This window comes from Pelobates fuscus, chromosome 7 (genome assembly GCF_036172605.1).
Source record: "Pelobates fuscus isolate aPelFus1 chromosome 7, aPelFus1.pri, whole genome shotgun sequence".
NCBI classification, from domain to species: domain Eukaryota; kingdom Metazoa; phylum Chordata; class Amphibia; order Anura; family Pelobatidae; genus Pelobates; species Pelobates fuscus.
Genome location: NC_086323.1, coordinates 187464478 through 187482789, shown reverse-complemented (window position 1 = coordinate 187482789; position 18312 = coordinate 187464478). Strand labels below are relative to the sequence as shown.

General features: G+C 41.8%; 1 protein-coding gene across 1 annotated transcript in view; it reads left to right on the top strand.

Annotated features, from left to right (window-relative positions):
• Nucleotides 1-10026: 10026 nt before the first annotated feature.
• PBRM1 (polybromo 1) overlaps nt 10027-18312 on the top strand; it is a 64380-nt gene continuing 56094 nt past the window's right edge. Inside the window, exons 1-10 of the mRNA XM_063426974.1 lie at nt 10027-10110; nt 10208-10355; nt 11129-11278; nt 11533-11649; nt 11766-11834; nt 12435-12533; nt 12622-12707; nt 14027-14118; nt 16079-16298; nt 16561-16702. Coding sequence (XP_063283044.1) covers nt 10254-10355; nt 11129-11278; nt 11533-11649; nt 11766-11834; nt 12435-12533; nt 12622-12707; nt 14027-14118; nt 16079-16298; nt 16561-16702 — 1077 coding nt within the window. The 5' untranslated portion in view covers nt 10027-10110; nt 10208-10253. The remainder of the gene's footprint in view (nt 10111-10207; nt 10356-11128; nt 11279-11532; nt 11650-11765; nt 11835-12434; nt 12534-12621; nt 12708-14026; nt 14119-16078; nt 16299-16560; nt 16703-18312) is intronic.

Sequence of the window (18312 nt, the reverse complement as noted above, 5' to 3'; positions counted from 1 at the left end):
CAATACTTAAATATATGTATCCTTATTATAAACAGATTAAATGTTCTCTATTATTTAAAGAGGTCAACTATGCTCTAATAACTCGTGACAATAAAGTGAAATAGTGCCTTGATCAAAAAAGTGCCATAATATGTGCAAAATTGAAAAACAATTGATTGAGTTCGAGTATATATGTGAAAGGAAATAAAGAATGTTGTACCCACTATAAGTAGAACAACCAATATATAACTATTAATATCCAACTGTAGAATAAAGTGCCTTGTGCAAACAAGATAAATGACACTATATATTCTATACCTAAAAATGTGTTGTATACTTACATTTGTGAAAAGAAACTCCACTGACTTTGACCTCTTTTAAATCTTAAATAAGGAAAACTAGATGTATCTTAAATAAGCTATTATAAGTGCTTATATATAATAAAGTGCCTCTAGAATATGAAAGTGCTGATAATTTAATAAAGTGCTTAATGAAAAATCGATAATTAAAATTCATAAAATACATTATCTGTAGATATACAAATAGCTATAATTAATCTAAACACTATGTATAACTGTATAATATTACAATATTTCACAAGCTAAATATGGATTAAATATAACTTAGAGGAATGAGTGGAAGAGCAAATTTTCTTTAAGACCTCTAGGGTACACTTTACACAGTTCATGGATCCAGTGTGCTTCTCTATTAAGTAAAGTGCGGCTTCTGTCGCCTCCTCTTCTGGGTTGTGGTATGTGATCAATTGCTATAAATTTAAGAGCAGACAAAGGATGTTGTGCCTCCAAAAAAATGCTTAGCTACTGGCTTATCTGAAACGCCATCTCTATAAGCCAGTCGGATACTCGAACGGTGTCCTCGTATTCTTTTGCACAAAGGAGTCTCTGTTTTGCCCACATAGTTAAGACCACATGGGTATGTCAACTTATATACAACAAATGGAGTTTTACACGTAATTGTGTACCTGATTTCATACTTTTTGTTGGTATGTGGGTGATTGAAAAACTTCCCTTGTAGCATATGTCCACAAGTAAAACAACCGAGGCATCAAACACATCCCCGATTCGCTGTCTTGGTTGCTTTAGTATAACTCTTAACTGGATCTGTCTGAACTAGCATGTCTTAGATTCTTGTTCCTTTAAAAACCTTAGGGAGTGTGTCATCTTTAGAGACCATTTGCCAGTTATCCCTAATAGTTTTAGCTATCAAGGGTGAGTGCTGATGAAACGTCATAGGAAATACCATTCTCTGTGGAACTTCAATTTTCCGAGGTGCATGTGCCATTCTGGCTTCACTTAGTGCTCTCACAAGGATATTACTTTTATAGGCACGATTGAGAAACTTTTGGTACATTTCCCTTAGTTGTCTTTCCACCATGTTCATGTTTGAATTATTCCTTATGACACGTAAAAATTGTGCCTTAGGTAAAGCGTTTTTGAGCGCGAAGGGATGTGCACTTTGGGCATGGAGAAACATATTGCGGTCTGTAGGTTTTGAATATAAGAAGTCTTCAATTTGGTGTTCTCCCACTTTCAATTCCAGATACAAATAATGGACATTTTCATGGCTAATATTTGCCGTTAATCTAACTGGCACAGGAAGTTTATTAAGATTTTAAACCATATCATATATGTATGTATGTATCTGACACATAGTGGCACACAGATACACCCTCGGATACACACACACACACACTGACACCCTCGGATACACACACACACACACACACACTGACACCCTCGGATACACACACACACACACTGACACCCTCGGATACACACACACACACACACACACACTGACACCCTCGGATACACACACACACTGACACCCTCGGATACACACACACACACACACACTGACACCCTCGGATACACACACACACACACACACACTGACACCCTCGGATACACACACACACACACTGACACCCTCGGATACGCGCGCACACACACACACACACACCCTTGGATACACACACTGACACCCTCGGATACACACACACACACACACTGACACCCTTGGATACACACACACACACTGACACCCTCGGATACACACACACACACACACACTCTGACACCCTCGGATACACACACACACACACACTGACACCCTCGGATACACACACACACACACACTGACACCCTCGGACACACACACACACACTGACACCCTCGGATACGCGCGCGCACACACACACACACACACACCCTCTTGGATACACACACTGACACCCTCGGATACACACACACACACACTGACACCCTTGGATACACACACACACACTGACACCCTCGGATACACACACACACACACTGACACCCTCGGATACACACACACACACACTGACACCCTCGGATACACACACACACACTGACACCCTCGGATACACACACACACACACTGACACCCTCGGATACACACACACACACACTGACACCCTCGGATACACACACACACACACTGACACCCTCGGATACACACACACACACTGACACCCTCGGATACACACACACACACTGACACCCTTGGATACACACACACACACACACTGACACCCTTGGATACACACACACACTGACACCCTCGGATACACACACACTGACACCCTCGGATACACACACACACACACTGACACCCTCGGATACACACACACACACACACTGACACCCTCGGATACACACACACACACACTGACACCCTCGGATACACACACACACACACTGACACCCTCGGATACACACACACACACTGACACCCTCGGATACACACACACACACACACACTGACACCCTCGGATACACACACACACACACACACACACTGACACCCTCGGATACACACACACACACACACACACACTGACACCCTCGGATACACACACACACACACACTGACACCCTCGGATACACACACACACACACTGACACCCTCGGATACACACACACACACACACTGACACCCTCGGATACACACACACACACTGACACCCTCGGATACACACACACACACTGACACCCTCGGATACACACACACACACACACTGACACCCTCGGATACACACACACACACACACTGACACCCTCGGATACACACACACACACACACTGACACCCTCGGATACACACACACACACACACTGACACCCTCGGATACACACACACACACACACTGACACCCTCGGATACACACACACACACACACACTGACACCCTCGGATACACACACACACACACACTGACACCCTCGGATACACACACACACACACACTGACACCCTCGGATACACACACACACACACTGACACCCTCGGATACACACACACACACACTGACACCCTCGGATACACACACACACTAGGGATCGACCGATTATCGGTTTTACCGATATAATCGGCCGATATTCGGTATTTTCGGCAATATCGGTATCGGCCAATATAGCTACCGATATTGCCGATAATACCTCCTAGGACCGCCAGGCTCATTACAAGCCCGGCGGTCCTGGGGGGCCGGCAGCAAGCGCTGACTTACCCTCCCAGCAGCTCCTGCAGCTCCATGTCTAAATCTCGCGAGACCGCGGCAACGCTCCGGGTTACCATGGCAACGCTCCGCGCGGCACTAAGGGCCGCGAGATTTACACTGGGGAGCTGGAGGAGCTGCTGGGAGGGTAAGTCAGCGCTTGCTGCCAGCCGCCCCACAGTACTTAACAAGCCACCGGACCACCAGGGAATACTATATCCCCCCCTCCCTGGTAAGAAGCAGGGAGGGGGGGGGGCTAAAAGAAACAAAAACAATACAATTTAAATATTAAAAAAATAATAAACATAAAAAAATCCCCCTCTCCATTTTACACAAATTACATCACTACACAAACACACACACACACTCACTGCATTACATACATACACACTACACAAACACACACACTGCATTACATACATACACACACACACTGCATTACATACATACACACTACACAAACACACACACACTGCATTACATACATACACACTACACAAACACACACACACTGCATTACATACATACACACTACACAAACACACACACACTGCATTACATACATACGCACTACACAAACACACACACTGCATTACATACATACACACACACACACACACTGCATTACATACATACACACTACACAAACACACACACACACACTGCATTACATACATACACACTACACAAACACACACACACTGCATTACATACATACACACTACACAAACACACACAAACTGCATTACATACATACACACACACACTGCATTACATACATACACACACACACTGCATTACATACATACACACTACACAAACACACACACACTGCATTACATACATACACACTACACAAACACACACAAACTGCATTACATACATACACACTACACAAACACACACTGCATTACATACACAAACTACACACACACACAAACTGCATTACATACATACACACTACACAAACACATACACACATACTGCATTACATACATACACACTACACAAACACACACTGCATTACATACATACACACTACACAAACACACACTGCATTACATACATACGCACTACACAAACACACACTGCATTACATACATACACACTACACAAACACACACACACACTGCATTACATACATACACACTACACAAACACACACACACACACACTGCATTACATACATACACACTACACAAACACACACACACTGCATTACATATACACACACTACACAAACACACACTCTACACAAACACACTGCATTACATACATACACTACACAAACACACACACTGCATTATATACACACACACTACACAAACACACACTCTGCATTCACTATACACACTATACAAACACACACTCTGCATTCACTATTCACACTCTGCATTCACTATATATATATATATATATATATATATATATACACACAAACACTCACTGCATTCACTATACACTCTGCATACACTATATACACACTACACAAATACACACTGCATCCACTACACACACAGCTCCCCTGTCTAAATACACTTCATCCACTACATGTGGCATGTATATTTTGTGCATTTACCGTTAGAAAGAGTTTATTTTTTCAAAATGGTAAATGTACAGAATATCGGCAAGCTATCGGCCTGAAAGTTCACAGCTTATCGGTATCGGTATCGGCTCTAAAAAATCAATATCGGTCGATCCCTAACACACACACTGACACCCTCGGATACACACACACACACTGACACCCTCGGATACACACACACACTGACACCCTCGGATACACACACACACTGACACCCTCGGATACACACACACACTGACACCCTCGGATACACACACACACTGACACCCTCGGATACACACACACACTGACACCCTCGGATACACACACACACACACACACTGACACCCTCGGATACACACACACACTGACACCCTCGGATACACACACACACTGACACCCTCGGATACACACACACACACTGACACCCTCGGATACACACACACACACAGACACCCTTGGATATACACACACACACACACACACACACTGACACCCTTGGATATATACACACACACACACACACACACACTGACACCCTTGGATATACACACACACACACACACTGACACCCTCGGATACACACACACACACACACACTGACACCCTCGGATACACACACACACACACACACTGACACCCTCGGATACACACACACACACACACACTGACACCCTCGGATACACACACACTGACACCCTCGGACACACACACACTGACACCCTCGGACACACACACACTGACACCCTCGGATACACACACACTGACACCCTCGGATACACACACACTGACACCCTCGGATACACACACACTGACACCCTCGGATACACACACACTGACACCCTCGGATACACACACACTGACACCCTCGGATACACACACACTGACACCCTCGGATACACACACACTGACACCCTCGGATACACACACACTGACACCCTCGGATACACACACACTGACACCCTCGGATACACACACACTGACACCCTCGGATACACACACACTGACACCCTCGGATACACACACACTGACACCCTCGGATACACACACACTGACACCCTCGGATACACACACACTGACACCCTCGGATACACACACACTGACACCCTCGGATACACACACACTGACACCCTCGGATACACACACACTGACACCCTCGGATACACACACACTGACACCCTCGGATACACACACACACACTGACACCCTCGGATACACACACACTGACACCCTCGGATACACACACACACACACACACTGACACCCTCGGATACACACACACACACACACACTGACACCCTCGGATACACACACACACACACACACTGACACCCTCGGATACACACACTGACACCCTCGGATACACACACACACACTGACACCCTCGGATACACACACACACACACTGACACCCTCGGATACACACACACACACACTGACACCCTCGGATACACACACACACACTGACACCCTCGGATACACACACACACACACACTGACACCCTCGGATACACACACACACACACACACACTGACACCCTCGGATACACACACACACACACACACACTGACACCCTCGGATACACACACACACACACACACACACACACTGACACCCTCGGATACACACACACACACACACACTGACACCCTCGGATACACACACACACACACACACTGACACCCTCGGATACACACACACACACACTGACACCCTCGGATACACACACACACACACACTGACACCCTCGGATACACACACACACACACACACTGACACCCTCGGATACACACACACACACACACACTGACACCCTCGGATACACACACACACACACACACTGACACCCTCGGATACACACACACACACTGACACCCTCGGATACACACACACACACACTGACACCCTCGGATACACACACACACACACACACTGACACCCTCGGATACACACACACACACACACACTGACACCCTCGGATACACACACACACACTGACACCCTCGGATACACACACACACACACTGACACCCTCGGATACACACACACACACACTGACACCCTCGGATACACACACACACACACTGACACCCTCGGATACACACACACACACACTGACACCCTCGGATACACACACTGACACCCTCGGATACACACACACACACACTGACACCCTCGGATACACACACACACACACTGACACCCTCGGATACACACACACACACACTGACACCCTCGGATACACACACTGACACCCTCGGATACACACACACACACACTGACACCCTCGGATACACACACACACACACTGACACCCTCGGATACACACACTGACACCCTCGGATACACACACACTGACACCCTCGGATACACACACACACACACACACACACACTGACACCCTCGGATACACACACACACACACACACACTGACACCCTCGGATACACACACACACACACTGACACCCTCGGATACACACACACACACACACACTGACACCCTCGGATACACACACACTGACACCCTCGGATACACACACACACACACTGACACCCTCGGATACACACACACACACACACACTGACACCCTCGGATACACACACACACACACACACTGACACCCTCGGATACACACACACTGACACCCTCGGATACACACACACTGACACCCTCGGATACACACACACTGACACCCTCGGATACACACACACACACACACACACTGACACCCTCGGATACACACACACACACACACACACTGACACCCTCGGATACACACACACACACACACACACACACTGACACCCTAGGATACACACACACACACACACTGACACCCTCAGATACACACACTGAAAAACACACACATACTCTTTGACAGACACACAAACACATACAAACTCCCTAACAGACACACATACAATTTTTTTTCTTTCTATTTTTTACATTTTACTCCACCCAGCCACCCTACCTTTAGGAGTGCTGGCATGGGGTCCAGTGGGGCTGCTGAGTGGCTGGAGTGCAGGTGGTAATCTCCCTGCTCAGTTCCCTTGCACGCCTCTTAGTGATGCCGGAGTGACGTTATATTCCAGCTCCAGCATCACTGCTGAGCAGGGAGATCACTGCTCCTTCGCCGCCCGCAGCCATTTTGTTTTTTAAACTTTTGGCGGAACCCCAATTGGGAAATGCTGGACTAGCAGGAGCAGCATTCATGTATATGTTGTAGAACTACAGCTCCCATGATGCTTTTGACATTCCATGCATTCCAAAGGCATACAAAGCTTCATGGTCGTTGTATTTTTACAACATCTGGCGATCTACCTTTTTGGGCATCACTGCTGTAGAGAGAGTATTCGCTTCAACTTATTACTTAGACGTCAAGGTTAAAAAGCATGCATTTGGTATGTGAATACAATTGCGTGATTGAAAATAAATGCTATTTTTTCTTAGCTGGGTAAAAGCATGCAGCTTCTTGCACTGTTGAATAAGGGGCAGCCTAGGCACCATATCCCTTACTGCCTGCTGTACTGGTTATGATGCCAGGAGTCCCTTGGCACTGTCCCATGGTAAGTAGCCAAACAGTTTTCAAATGATTTGAGAAATACTAGAGTTTATCACAGGCCTGTAGTGCTTCTAGTCTTCTGGATAGCGCTAAATTAGAGCATATACCAATACTTATTTCGATGAATGATAATGTGTTTATTAACTCTTGGGAAATAAAATGTAAAACTGTTAAAAAGGTTGATTTTATTCCCTTTGTTTCAAGTTTCACATCAATCTCATGGTGACTGGTCCTGTCCCGCCTCCTTGGATGAGATCATAAAATGTGGTGATCTTCACTATTTCAATGCTTTCCCAAAGGAAGGCATTGGCAGTCTATTGTGTATGCCCGGCAAAACTTCATGCTACACCAATCAGCATCTCCTCATAGAGCATTTCTTAAAAGAGCACTATAGTTCCAGAATTGATGTATAAAGGGTCACTATAGTCACCTGAACAACTTTAGCTTAATGAAGCAGTGTTGGTGTATAGAACATGCCCCTGCAGCCTCACTGCTCAATCCTCTGCCATTTAGGAGTTAAATCCCTTTGTTTATGAACCCTAGTCACACCTCCCTGCATGTGACTTGCACAGGCTTCCATAAACACTTCCTGTAAAGAGAGCCCTATTTAGGCTTTCTTTATTGCAAGTTCTGTTTAATTAAGATTTTCTTATTCCCTGCTATGTTAATAGCTTGCTAGACCCTGCAAGAGCCTCCTGTATGTGATTAAAGTTCAATTTAGAGATTGAGATAAAATTATTTAAGGTAAATTACATCTGTTTGAAAGTGAAACCAGTTTTTTTTTTCATGCCCGCTCTGTCAATCATAGCCAGGGTAGGTGTGGCTAGGGCTGCATAAACAGAAACAAAGAGATTTAACTCCCAAATGACAGAGGATTGAGCAGTGAAATTGCAGGGGAATGATCTATACACTAAAACTGCTTTATTTAGCTAAAGTAATTTAGGTGACTATAGTGTTCCTTTAAATTCTGGGCCCACACTCTCTATGGAGATGAAAGGGCTAAAACGTACCTGTTCTCCCAAGCTGCAGTTTGTTCCACCTCCATGACTGAAATCTTCAATCTACTGAAGGTTTATTACACATCAGCTGTGACCATCATCATCTCATTGGAAACGTTCAGCACCTCCATGCAGAGCGTGAAGTCGCTGAACCTAGGTCCTGCAAACTGCAGCACCAGACTAGAAAGCAACTGTAGTGGCCGTCTGAGTGACTACCACTAGAGGTGTTAATAAGCACCAGTGTAAACCAGTGTTTGAAGTGCTTGTACTGCAGGGAAAGGCTATAGACACCAGAACCACTGCCACTACATTAAGCTATAGTGTCCATTTAATTGAGATAAAGTGATGTGATTTTTTTTTTTTTTCAGATTGCTGTGTGCCATGAACTTTACAACACAGTTCGAGACTATAAGGATGAGCAAGGTAGACTTCTGTGTGAGCTCTTCATTAGGGCTCCAAAACGCAGGTAAACCTATAAAACACTTTGAACGTAGAACCCCACTATAGTCTGTGATTACATAGATCAAATAACTTTTTTCTTTTCTTTTTTGTCACAACCCCAGAAACCAACCAGATTACTATGAAGTTGTATCTCAACCTATTGATTTAATGAAAATCCAGCAAAAATTAAAAATGGAGGAATATGACGATGTGAATATACTGACTGCTGATTTTCAGTTATTGTTTCAGAATGCAAAAGCATATTACAAGGTGAGTTGCTGTCTGATATGCCATCAAGGTTTAAAAATGTTTGCAGCGTGCAAAGTAAATGTGCTGGCAGTTGGGAATTGTTACCATATAATGTCAGACTAAAACAAATTCAGTCGGTCTAATTTACAAATGCAGTTTTAGAACTTAAGTGTTCCTCACCCCTTTTTTCAAAATATTTTATCATGCTTCCTGTTTTTGTGACATATGCTTGGCATGTTGCAATTATTACTTTAAATGCTTATCATATGACAAAGTTACACTTTAAAGTTTCAACATCAATCAATCACAGTAAAAAGATGATTTTGCTCACCTTTTCTACTGCACTGATCACACTGTCTTGATGATCTCAGCCAATGCTTTTCCATAGGAAAGCATTGTGAAGCTGTTGCGCATGTGCAGGAATATGGCAGGCTGTGCCAGTCAGCATCGTCTCTATGGCGAACGTTCATGTGGATCGTGGAGACGCTGAACGTACGTGCTGCAAACTGTGCTGTACTGGACTAGGAGTGGCTGTCTGAGTGACTGCCACTGAAAGTGTTTCTAGGCAGCATTGTAAACACTGCCTTTTCTCTCAAAAGCCAGTGCTTACTGTGCTAACGCTAAGGGACACCAGAACGACAACATAAAGCTGTGTACATTTAAGAATACAGGTTTTATTGTGTATTTAATTGAAATCCCCTCTATGCAGTGGCTTTTTAAAATTTTATTCATAGTTGTAGATTGCCAAGTAATTTTTTGAAAAAAAAAATTATAACATTTTTCAAATCTTTCAGCCTGACTCCCCAGAATACAAAGCCGCATGCAAGCTTTGGGATCTGTACGTGCGCACAAAGAGTGAGTTTGTCCAGAAAGGTGAATGCGAGGAGGCGGATGAAGATGAGGATGAAGCAGATGACAATAACACAGCCACCCCCGAAGGAGAGGTACCTTTACCAGTTTGATTTTTTTTTTTCCAGCATGAATGGTTTTGAACTTTGTATGTCTCCAACTGCTGAAAAATATTAAGGGCTTTTAAAAGGTAGATCAGCAGCTAGCAGAACTACAACTCTATTGATGCTTTAAGACACATTGGCATCTGCTACTTGCACACCCCTATTCTATATTATTCTCTGCCTGTGACATGTGGCAAGTTATACTGGTATTGTCTGCATATTATTTAGCTATTCTTTGTTCTTAGACAACTCCAAATTACCTGAAGCCCGTTCTTGAACAGCTGCTGGAATCTGTAACTGCCGCCACGGACCCAACTGGCCGAATAATTAGCGAGCTCTTCCAGAAACTGCCCTCCAAGATGGTAAGTTTCTAATTTTCTTGCACAGCTCCGCCCCCTTTTGCCCTTCGATGCTTATAAGAATGGCGTTCACTGTAGTATACATTTTAAATAAAACCCATAAACTTTTACCATTTCAGCATTATCCAGACTACTATGCCATAATAAAAGAACCAATCGATTTGAAGACCATTGCACAAAGGATTCAGGTACTTACTAACTTGTTAGATGGCTTCTTCTGTAGCTTGTATAGCTAGCGCTAAAGGAACACTATAGTCACTAGAACCACAGCTTAAGGACCAAACTTCTGGAATAAAAGGGAATCATCACATGTCACACATGTCATGTGTCCTTAAGGGATTAATGTAGTGGTTCTGGTATCTGTAGCACACCCCTGCAGGCCTTTCAATGTCAACGCTACCTTTTAGTATTCCTAAAAATATGGTGTTCCGTAAATGTTTTTACCTCCATCAGGTTAGAGCCAGGGCATAAGTAAAACTGGATTGTGGATTTAATTTTTTTTACATCTCAGAATCCTTTACGTAAATAAAGAGCATGAGTAGATTTTTTTGTTAAGAATACTTGGAAATGACAGCCCATTTTCGACAATTTAGCTTTTTAGTTCCAAGTACTTTATTTCCCTATATGGTCCTGGATAAGACAGATATATCTTCAATAATTTAGACAAGAATATATTATCCGTTTACATATTAAATAAATATTCTTTATATTTTTTTTTTTTATTTTACTGGAAAAAAAAAAACGCAGAACTAATTTGTTGAGATGTATTTATGCTTCTTCTTAACCAGACGGGTTCTTATAAAAGTGTCAACACCATGGCCAAGGATATTGATCTGTTAGCAAAGAATGCCAAAATATATAATGAACCTGGATCTCAAGTTTTTAAGGTGAGATATTATACTATATTTTGCTCAACTGAAATGTAAATTTCCTTGCAATAATCAATGTTTTTTTTTTTTCTTTTTCTTTGGAAAGGATGCAAATACAATTAAAAAAATCTTTGCATTGAAAAAGTCTGAAATTGACTTTACAGAATTTGCCAAATCAAGTTTGCGCAGCAGGTAAGGCTTTCCAATGTTGTCATTTTGTGCATTGACAGGATAATAAAGCAATATTCCAAGCACTTTAACCACAACAGACCACTGTAGTAGTTACTGTGCCAGCAGTGCCCTCCCAGGGATAGTAGTAAATCCGTTTTTAAATACAGCTTGACTTCTTACCTGGGGTCTGCAGAGCGCCAACAGGAATACAGAAGGTCAGTCCCAGGCTTGATGTTCACACCTCACCCATCCCATTTCGTTCCCTTTTTCATTCCAATTTCACTCAATCACTACATTCACTGTCTGCCCAACCTGAGTTGATAGTATTAATAATCATTATTATTATGTTATTTATATAGCGCCAACAAATTCAGAGCTACCCTAGCAGTAGTAGTACTGTTGTCTATGGAATACCCACAACCATCAGCCAGACAACCAGGGGAAGGATCTTGTAGTATCCACTTAAGTTATTTGGAACACAAAGTTTAACTGAAACTCAGACCAAACGCCAGGGATTAAGTCAAGGGGTAAGGACAGGGCCATGGGTAGGGCTATAATTAATGGTTAGGCTGGCAAGGTCACTGCAGTTTTAGAAATGTGGAATGAAGATAAAACGGAGCAATGTAGCGAGTGCCAAATTTTGAAGATGCTACCTTCCAGTGCTATCAAGAAATCGTGGAGAATTGGGTGACAGAGGGACGGAGGAAGGGATGTAACAGGAAAAAGGGAATCATGTGAAGAAAACTATGTATAAAAGTGACCTAAGGAATCAATAAAAAGAAAATACGACAGACAAGAGGAAAGGCTGTGTCTGAGTTTATGTGAGAGGAAGAAGATTTATATCTTTATTTATTGAGCGGCCATATTGGGTTGGATTCTGGTTTTATCTAGCCAACTGTTGGTCAGTCTACCTTGCCTACTCCTGCAGGTTTACATAGGACGATGGCAACGTCACTCTGCATGCTCTCCAAAGCAGCAGGCTGCCCTGTCTGTCTGCTCTCACCCCTTTAGTCCCCTCCACAGATGTATGCTATTTACAAATAACCTTCACATTAACTGCAAGATTTCTGTTTGTTTCCAGTCTGTCCAAGTTAGAAGGAAGCAGACTGGGAACTTATGCGGCTCATTGTCTGTCTCTGTCTGTTCCTGTCACTTTTGACCACTTATTCCCTTTACTTGCTGTTTGAGCTGCTCGGGGAAGGGAATTACACCCTGTGGGGATTTGCACAAAAATAAAAAACTATAAAAATTAGTATATAGTTTTGGTTTTATGCTCTTGCTGCTGGTTTTTAAGGGTGGTATATAAAGGTGTTTCATGCAGGTTTGACTTGTATCTTTAGAAACAGGAGACCTGCTCAAGGGGACAGACTCTCTGCAATTACCATGGCATTACAGTATGGATCAGAAAGTGAGGAAGATGCTTCTTTAAATGGTAAGTGGTGTTTTATTTTTTTTACAAAAATTTTTTATTAAAGGAACCATCTAAATACTTATAGCACTTTAGCTTGCTGAAGTGTTTTGTTTTTATTATTTTTTTTTTATTTTCATTTTACAAACATTACAGATTTCAATAGAAATTTGCAGGTTTATAAAATAAATTTGTTACGCCCCCTGGCTGTCAATCCGAACAATAATATTATTTTCTTGTTGTTTAGCTTACTGGAGCCAATCTTGAGAGGCAGGCAATTGTTCAGAGCCCCTATCTTGTGCAAATACTTCTCAATGAGCTACATTGGGAAGTCCGAGAATGGATAGCAGCAGAAAGAGTGGGCAGTGGAAGAAGGGGAGAGTTTGCAAAACCGGCTGCTTTTGCAAGCGGAAAAATATGTACAATTTAAATGCTTGATGCATGTTCATTGTATGTATATTAACTAAATAGTAACTTTTTTAAAAGTGTCCCTTCAACCCTTTTACTCCCAGAAATGTGTAAATGTTTTTATTTTCATTCACTTGGCAAAATGAACCTTGGCCTGTAAAGCATGACTCCTCTTCATTTATACACCATGAATTTGGGACCCGGCTGTAAAGTAATGCTTTTCTTTGCCAGAAGCCACTATTCACACTCATAATGTCTGCTTGTGTGCTGAAAATACCAGCTCCCCTTTCATACCAAACATTAAAGGAAAATTCAGTGGGATGTTCCTAAAACCAGGGTATTATGATTGAACTGTATGTGGGCAATATAATAAAATACTGACAATATTTTAGCATTATGTTGCCATGTTAAAGGGACACTATAGTCACCTGAACTACAAATTAATGTAGTTGTCCTGGTGAGTATATTCATTCCCTCCAGGCATTTTCATGCAAACAGAGAAAAGGCAGTGTTTACATTGCCCCCTAGGACGCTCAGCATGGAGACACTGAATCTCTATGAGGAGGTGCTAATGTAATCAAAATAGCATTTGGCCCTGGCTCCTTGCCGATTTCAGCCAATCCAATGGTTTCCCTATGGAAAAAAATCATTCTAAAAATCATAAATTCTGATGATTCACCAAGGAGGCAGACCCGCACTACGCTTTAAATAAGCTATGATTTAACACTTCCTGAGGGGGCCAACCACCTAAATGGTGGTTTTAACACTATAGGGTCAGGAATACATGTTTGTGTTCCTTTAAGTACAATATACTGCGACTAATGCCTTCAGATTCCTTAGAAATACCTATAAGCAAGGTATTTGACCGTTTTACTTCATCAATTTTGTCACATATACTGTATGGCAGTACACAAATGGGTTGTACTTTCTGAATGGGACAACCAGTATGCAAGAAAAATACATAAATAAAACAGTCTCTTTATATTGTTTGCAGAATGTCTAGTCCTACATCTCCTGAGAGATTGTAGGATTAAATGCCTAAACCTGCACCAAAAAAAATAAAATAAAATCTAACTCTAAATCCTTTTCCAAGCCAGTTTAGTGAATGGGGAGTCACTGATTAGCTGAGAGCATCAGCGGACTGCTCTCAGACGATCAGCGGCACCCCTGCTCAGCGACAATCTGAAAATACAGAAGCTGGAAGCTGCCTGTGGGGATCTGAGATTGGCACTGAAGGCAAATTTGGGATTAAATGGTTCTCAAAGGTATAACCCCTTGAGGGAGGTAAGGGGGCCACCGGGCACCATAACAACTTAATTTAGATTGGTACCTGGAGTGTCCCTTTAACTTTTGTATTTTACTCACAGGGACTAGTTTTTGTTATGATTTTGCTTTCGATTTTTATGTGCAGTGCAGTTTTACACAAATATTTGCTTTGTGCGTTTGATTTAATGAATTATAAATAATTTTAAAGTTAGCCTTATCATAAAACCACTTTGTATTAAAACATTCTCTCATGCTGTTTGTGTTATATTAGATCAAAAGCTTTTATTCATAATTTCACATTGCATTGCAGCATCTGCTATACGTTACGAAGAAGGGGAGTCCGAAGGGGAGAGCATTACTTCGTTTATGGATATATCTAGCCCTTTATATCAGCTTTATGAAACTGTAAGATCATGTCGGAATAATCAAGGGCAGCTGATTGCCGAACCGTTCTTTCACCTTCCATCCAAGAAGAAGTATCCAGATTATTACCAGCAAATCAAAAATCCAATTTCACTACAGCAAATCAGGTTAGAAACAAGAGAAACATGTTTTTGATTATACTAATGCTTTCAACTGTGAAATGTTTAAAAGTAAGAAAAAATCTCTATTTTTATTACCATGGATCGTTATTACACAAGTTTTTTTTTTTTTTTTGTTTTTTTTTTAATGCTGATTAGCCTTATTGGATATGGATGGTTTTAACACTCAATTAATCGATTTATACTCTGAAAGCCAAGTTGTATTTTGCTTGTGCTGTTTTACAGCTAATAAGAGTTTAAATTTGTGCAGAACAAAGCTTAAGAACCAAGAGTATGAAAGTTTGGATCACCTTGAGTCCGATTTAAATTTGATGTTCGAGAATGCCAAGCGGTACAATGTCCCAAATTCAGCCATCTACAAGAGAGTGTTTAAACTACAGCAACTCATGCAGGTAATATCACAATTATTTATTCTCTCATTGCACTTTAGCGAATTCAATTTCAAGCCTTTTTTTTTTTTTTTTTTTGCACACATACGTTGGACTATGTAAAATGTAAGTTCCCTTAGTGTCTCAAATAAAAAAGCAATATGTGGAACAGTGCGCCGTGATCATCAGGATTGCCTATTTCATCAGGATAATCAGGAGTTCCTAAAACCTATTCAAAACAGCTTTAGCACGGCTTAAAATTTCCACTAGCTTTTACTTAGTGAAGATTTAACATTGGAGAGCAGAAATTCACCCCTGGTGCTTATGCAATGGACTCTAGGCTTGCAGTGGCGAGTCATTTTGGCGAGCCTAGCTGTGAGTGTTTCATGCATTAGTAAGCAGATGCAAGGAAAAAAGTTACTTTCCCCTTAACCCCTTCAGGACGGAGTCAATAGTGCACGTTCTGATCAAAACAAAACGTAAACAAAAACTGGAATTTGCGCTATATGTCTGTTCACCCGTAGTTCCCCTCTTTCGTATTATATGCACCCACACTTATTATATATAATTTTGTTCAGGAGAAATAGGGCTTTAATTTATCATTAACTATTCATATATGGAACATAATTCATTATGAATAAAATTTGAAAAAAATGTGAGAAAATAAGATTTTTTTTTTAAATTTGTATTTCCATCTGACATTTTAGCTGTGAATGTCATAATACTGTTAGGTTTTACTGCACAAAAATGCACATATTTGTAATCAGCGATGTCTCACGAGTACAACAGTACCCCATTAACAGGTTTTATGGTGTTTTGGAAAGTTACAGGGTCAAATATAGAACGTTCCATTTTCAAATAGAAATTTGCCAGATTGGTAATATTACCTTTGAGACGGTGTGGTAGCCCAGCAATGAGAATTACCCCCATAATGGCATACCATTTGAAAAAGTAGACAACCAAAGGTATTGAAAGTGGGGTATGTTTAGTCTTTTTTAGTAGCCACTTAGTCACAAACACTGGCCAAAGTTAGCGTTCATATTTGTTTTTGTGTTTAAAAAAGCAAAAAACGAATATTTGGCCAGTGTTTGTGACTAAGTGGCTACTAAGAAAGACTGGACATACCCCAATTGCAATACCTTGGGTTGTCTAGTTTTGCAAATGGTATGCCATCATGGGGGTAATTCTCATTCCTGGGCTACCATACGCTCTCAAAGGCAACATAACCAATCTGGCAAATTTCAATGTTAAAAAAATGAAATGCAAGCCTTATATGTGACTCTCTAACTTTCCAAAACACCATGAAACCTGTACATGGGGGGGTACTGTTATTCTCGGGAGACTTCACTCAACACAAATATTAGTGTTTTAAAACAGTAAAACATATTACAACAATAATATAGTCCATAAAAGTGCCGTTCGTTTGTAAAAAAATGCAAAAAACGTCACTTTTACTTAAAATATCATCGTTGTAATACAATTTACCAATTTGAAACACTAATATTTGAGTTCAACGAAGTCTCCCGAGTAAAACAGTACCCCCCATGTACAGGTTTTATGTTGTCTTGGAGAGTTACAGGGTCAAATATAGTGCTTGCGAATTAAATTCTCTGCACTTTCTCCCTGTGTTGTCA